The 6525-nt window shown below is 44.5% G+C and overlaps 1 protein-coding gene across 1 annotated transcript; it reads right to left on the reverse strand.

Annotated features, from left to right (window-relative positions):
* Positions 1-3113: 3113 nt before the first annotated feature.
* LOC145714892 (coiled-coil domain-containing protein 71L-like) lies at positions 3114-4262 on the reverse strand. Its single transcript, XM_081794422.1, has one exon. It carries the CDS (start codon positions 4215-4217, stop codon positions 3423-3425), a length of 795 nt encoding a protein of 264 aa, XP_081650548.1. The 5' UTR covers positions 4218-4262; the 3' UTR covers positions 3114-3422.
* Positions 4263-6525: the final 2263 nt, after the last annotated feature.

Here is a 6525-nt window from a genome sequence, read left to right on the forward strand (position 1 = left end):
TAAACTGTCCCAGAACACAATTCATTTCCATGACAAACAACTGAGTTCTAATTCCCATAAGACATGACTATCTACCAAAAATATTTTAAACACACCAATAAAGCAAATTTTATATATATATCCACTAAATAATATAAATATTATATATATAAATTATATATGCACTAAAAACACTCATTTTACGAGCTCCGTGGCAATCCTTGGAACACCAAAAAACTATGAGTTCAAAATTGCTCAGATTTCTTTGTATTCAAATATGTTTCATGCATTTTTATTCAACAGTGTTCAGAACACTAGTACTATTGTTTGCACACAGCAAATCAATATGTGTCAGCCACCGGTTTAAATTATACTGGAAAAATTGTGTACTCAAACTGGACAAAACACACAGCACAACAGTGACAGTAAACAACAATAAAGCTTGCTCTCCACAATTATAACATTACTGGTTCTGTAAGGAAAATTAAGTTGCTGGGTGACAAGTAGAAGGGGGATAAAAATGACATCAGGAATTCAAAAGTTTATTTGAGGTGCCAGTCACCACATATAGGCACTCAAGCTTAGCAAGGTCATAAACTTCCTCCTTACTTGTGCCATATGAGATATAAAGGTACGAGAATGAATAAAGACTATGGGATTTATTTCAAAAATCTGTACAACCTAAGCGCAGACTCGTTTTAGAAGACAGTAAATGAATGCCTCACCAGAAAGGCCACCGTGTCAAGTTCCTTTTCACGGTCTGCCCAAAAGGATACATAAAATACTTTCATTTTCCCATTAATATATGAATCAACTATATTAGTTGTTTCTTCACATTTTATAAGTTGTAAAACAAAACTTCAGGAAGGTTTTGTTAAAAACTTAGCAAAAACAAAGATTTTTTTTTTTTAACATCCTGTTTTTTAAACTAGAAATGGCAATATTTTTTAAGGGACCAGCTAAACAACATATTGAATTCAGGATGGACATTCAGATCCAAACCGAAATCGGATAGCCCAGATAACCCAAAGCATGAATGCAAGTTCAAGTGCAATAAAGTAACAAGGTATAGCAGGGAAACACTAAGATTCTCAGTTAAGTTCAAATAACTGCATGGTGTCAATGGTTGTGTTTCAAAGCTGTGCTGAGCAAAGTTATCCTCCCAGCTACATCTAATTTCAAAACCCTCTGGGAAGCTACCTCGGTAAGCTATATGTTGAAATTACATTCTAATATGGTCACTGGATTCATTTTAATTATTATACATTTATATAAAATAGGGAAGTTGTACAAATATGTAGCTTTCCCTCAGGGGCTAATTAGCTAAAACAGTTAATTTGGGAAGGGTGGGGGAGAAAAACCTCTGTATTTGAAATACCATTGGCAATGGAAGCTAGTAACGAAAATTTATATAAGCTTCCTATGAAATGAGTATAATTTAACTCTCTGCATCTTTTAAATAATTATTCACTTTTATTTACTCATGTGGCAGTATTTGTAACAACACATTATCATTGAGTAGTGAAAAAAAGAATATGAGGCTTACTGGGAAACTGTATATTAGGAAGCTATGCCATTTGAACTCTACAAGCCCAAGAGTCAAAATCACAACTCTCGGGACGCCTGGGTGGCTCAGTCGGTTAAGCGTCCGACTTCAGCTCAGGTCATGATCTCACGGTCCGTGGGTTCGAGCCCCACATCGGGCTCTGTGCTGACAGCTCGGAGCCTGGAGCCTGCTTCAGATTCTGTGTCTCCCTCTCTCTCTGACCCTCCCCCATTCATGCTCTGTCTCTCTCTGTCTCAAAAATAAATAAACATTAAAAGAAAATTTAGAAAAAAATCACAACTCTCATTATTCCCCTAAAAAGCTGCCAAGCAGAGAGAAACCATAGTATGGAAGATTTAATAGGTCATGTTTCAGCCTGGGATGGATGGTTCTATTGCAGAATACTTAAACTTGAAAGAATAATGGTACAAAATCACTCCTTGGCCCTTCCGATATCGCAGTAAAATCTGGCTGCGGCACCACTGACTAAACACCATTAAGTCTTGCTGCCACCAATAACTGAGGTCACTTGGATAATCAAGAATTCCATGCTGGGCCACAGGACATAAACACTATCATAAAAGTGAAAAGTACTCTGTGTGGCTCTCCTGTTTGATCCCTGTGGTCTTTGATTGTCAAACAAAAGACCAATACTTGCTAACATAACTGTGCATGGACATAAGATAATAAAGGAAAGTCCTGGAGCAAAACTGTTAACCAACTGCCATGATATTGATAAGAGTGATGCATGGTAATGTGGATATTTCCTGTTATCCAACAACGACAAAAACAAGTGAGGAAAATCTATTTTGCCCAAAGATAACCTCAACCAGTTATTTGGTGCCAAAAAAAAAATGTACCACCGCTCTAGATCAGTAATACTTCAGAGAATTCCAACGGCTATTATGTATGCAGGTTTAGTCACCACCCTTACCCATACTCATTTACACTATGTGATTTCTATTTTAAAATAAATTATCCTGGAAAGATTCCCAGATCAGTATGTGAGATTGGTACAAGGCCAAGTCATTTCCGAGTGGATTCCATCCATGTCCATATCCAGCACCAGTTTTTTATTCATTTATTTTTTGAAATTCACTCATTGGTTTTTAATAGAAACCGTGTGGTTTCTCAATGCACTTTCAATTTTACCCACTTATAAAGAATTTCCCAAGTTAATTTTACTAAACAAAACCTTCCAAGTGTCTACCATTTCCTTTAGGAGCTCAGTAAACATAAACATTACATTTCAATATAAAATCTTTAGAAACGTCTTAAGAATGTGTACACAGTTGAACTTTGAATCTTTTGGTTTGTAATCACCGAGCCCATGACATTCAAAGCCATACAAATCCTTACATTATTAACAGTGATACGCTTGAATTTCTTAGACAATATCCTTGGTCAAAGCTTTGGAATCCAGTTAAAACTCAGAAAGGTGTGGGATTGAGAATACCCACTATTGCAACTGGTATTGAGAATACCAACTATTGCAACAACTTTCCACACATATTCGATCTTTCGTCCAGAAAGAGTGGCAGTGAAAAAAGGAAAGAAAGAAAGAAAATGAGGCGTGAGGAGCCGGAAGTTGGGTGAACAGCAAGGAAATTCTAGCTTTATTACACAAGCATGGAACCAAATTCCTTTGGAGGGGGTGGGGGTGGAAGTCTGACGACTTCAGACCAAGGAGGGAACAAGAGAGAACATGGATCTGCCCCTACAGTCCTGGAGACATCTCAATCTGGGGTTAGGAAGAAAGGGGACCTCCCTTGCTGTCCAGGGGTCTCCTCCCTCCGCAGACCCGGTGCTGGGAGGCAGCAGAGGGCACAGCTGCCCCGGAGTCCCAAAAGGCGGCGCCGCATCCCTGGGGCGCTGGCCTGGACCATCTGGTGCTTCTTCACCCATAAAGTGCACTAGGGGACGCGGTCCCTGCTGTCCCTGGTTCATCCCTCCAGGCACAACCCGTCCCGGGGCTGAGAGGTCGCGCGGCGGTGGCCCGCATCTCACGCACAGGCACTGGGAAGCGGCGGAGTCTCACCACGGGTTCCAGGTTCACTCCCAGGACTTGGCGCGCCTGGCGCCCCGCTTCTGCCAGGCTGCTCTCGACCCACACGTCGCCCGCTACGCGGATGGTGGGGAAGGTGGTCAACGTCGGGGTGGCCGCCCTCCCACTCTCCTCCAGGGTGCGGCCCCTGGAGCAGGGCCCGGGTGCCGCGGGCTTACGGGGGCTGCTGTCCTCGCGGGACGGTGGCGGCGGGGGCGGCACCTTCCTCTGGCCGACCGCCACCTTGCGGGCTCCGTGGCGCCTCCGCCTGGCAGCTGGCCGGCGCGTCTGGAGGCGGGCCTCGGGGGGCTGGTGCAGGGGGTCCGGGACCAGGGCCAGGAGGGAGGAGTAGCCGTAGACGTCCTTGCTGCGCAGGATGTGGGGGGAGAACTGGTGCTTGAGGCTGCAGAGGTAGCTCCAGAGCTCCGCGTCTGAGCTCATGAACTCCGTGCTGCGGGGCAGGAATAGCTTGAAAGCGTCGATCAGCGCTTTGGTGCTGCTGGCCAGCGACAGTCGCGACGGTTGCCACCGCATGTACACCACCTTCTCCTCAGGCGCCTCCAGCGCGGCCCCTCCTGCAGCGCTAGAGGCTCCTCCCCCGGCGGCCGGGGCCAGGGCCTCCCTGGGCCAGCGCCGCCTCCTCTTCATGCTGCTCAGGATGTGAGGCCGCTAGGTGCCGCCCGCGCTTGCCAGGTCTCGCGGCCGCCGCAGGGCCCTGATGAATTTCCTACCATGAAGCCAAATCAGGAGGCAGGCTGTGAGAGTTACACCGTAGTTGCTAGGAGACCAGGCGCTTTGTGAGGTCACAATGTCTGCACATCTTATCACGGTGGGCTGCCCAAAGCTGCCTTAGGTTTGGCTGTGTTTAAGATTATGCCCTTGAGAAAGACCTGCACGTAATCTTACCTGAGAAGGCCCATAATTCTTCACGAGTTCAAGAGGGTTGTCTTAGAGGTGAATGCACGGGTGCTTCAGCCTCCAATATTCCATCTAACATGAAATGACACTTAGCGGTGGACAGTACACACACCTTGCAATCAAACATGACTCTAAGAGGGTTTTAGCTAATAAAATGCCTTGTCATGCAACGCACTGAAAGCCAAATTGAAATAACTACTCTACCCTTTCAAAGAATACCGATGTACTGTGCCTTGCTTAGGGTTCCATACGTGTGTTGCTACAGCTCACAGTTCACGAAGCTGTTCTTCACAGCAGCAGCAAACAGTTTGCCTAGTTAGTATCCATGCTCACTTTCATGCAGTGTAGGGAAGACCGAGTCATTGTGTGCTTAAGAACAAAGCGTCAACGAATTCTGTGTGAGTGGCCAGTAGGGCATTCAGTGCCACTAAAACCTATTCACTACCTACCAATTCATGATATTTCAGGTAAGTCATACACAAAGTAGTAAGAGACCGTATGGGACTCCAAGGGTAGAAAACGTGTTACACCGTCCGTGTAAGTGCTTTTGAAACCAACCAGCATAGTCCATCCATTATCACCACATACACAATTCATTCACAAAATACTACAAAGACCACCTACCATGGTCAACTGAAATCTACTTCCCCATGAAAGGATGACTCCAAACTATGTGAATCACTAAGAGTGATAAGTCATGGTAACAATCAGAAGAGAAACTTGCCAAGGTCAACGTGATACATGTGAGAGGCCTCTGTCTTTATTCAGCTCCTTTTCTTAAACACACAAACAAAACTTTCATCTACGCAGCTTAAGCTACTACTACCTCACGCTCATAAAGTGCTGAAAATGGAAAGCTATCCTCATATTCAGTAAGAGCAACCCCTGGATTTTTTTTATTAAATGTAATTTATTTTCAAATTGGTTTCCAATCAACACTCAGTGTTCATCCCAACAGGTGCCCTCCTCAATGCCCGTCACCCACTTTCCCCTCTCCCCAACCCCACGTCAACCCTCAGTCTGTTATCAGTATTGAAGAGTCTCTTATGGTTTGCCTCCCTCCCTCTCTATAACTTTTTCCCCCCATCACCTTCCCCATGGTCTTCCGCTGAGTTTCTCTGGATCCACACATGGATGAAAACATATGGTATCTGTCTTTCTCTGCCTGCCTTATTTCACGTAGCATAATACCCCCCAGTTCCATCCACGTTGCCACAAATGGCCAGATTTCATTCTTTCTCATGGCCAAGTAGTATTCCATTGTATATACATAAACCACAACTTCTTTATCCACTTGTCAGTTGATGGACAGCTAGGCTCTTTCCATAGTTTGGCTGTTGTTGAAAGTAGTGCTATAAACATTGGGGTACATGTGCCCCTATGTGTCAGCACTCCTGTACCCCTTGGGTAAATTCCTAGCAGTGATGTTGCTGGGTCTTCGGGTAGGTCTATTTTTAATGATTTGAGGAACCTCCACAATGTTTTCCAGAGAGGCTGCACCAGGTTGCATTCCCACCAACAATGCAAGAGGGTTCCTGTTTCTCCACATCCTCACCAGCATCTATAGTCTTCTAATTTGCTCATTGTAGGCACTCTGACTGGCATGAGGTGGTATCTCAGTGCGGTTTTGATTTGGATTTCCCTGACGGGGAGTGCTGTTGAGCATCTTTTCATGTGTCTCTTGACAATCTGGATGTCTTTTTTAGAACAGTGTCTGTTCAAGTCTTCTGCCCGTTTCTTCACTGGATTATTTGTTTCCCGGGTGTGGAGTTGGTGAGTTCTTTTGATAGGTTTTGGATACTCACCAATTATCCAGTATGACTTTTGCACACATCCTTTCCCATTCGGTCAGTTGCCTTTTAGTTTTGTTGATTGTTTCCTTCACTATGGAGAAGATTTTTATTTCGATGAGGTCCAATGGTTCATTTTTGCTTTTAGTTCCCTTGCCTTCGGAGATGTGTCAACTAAGAACTTGCTGATGCTGAGGTCAGAGATGTTTTTTCCTGCTTTCTCCTCCAGGGTTTGATGGTTTCCTGAC

Source organism: Panthera onca, chromosome Y (genome assembly GCF_046562875.1).
Source record: "Panthera onca isolate mPanOnc1 chromosome Y, mPanOnc1 haplotype 2, whole genome shotgun sequence".
NCBI lineage: Eukaryota > Metazoa > Chordata > Mammalia > Carnivora > Felidae > Panthera > Panthera onca.

Coding starts and splice junctions, on each gene's coding strand:
- LOC145714892 (XM_081794422.1), bottom strand. CDS start 4,217: ATGAAGAGGAGGCGGCGCTGGCCCAGGGAGGCCCTGGCCCCGGCCGCC.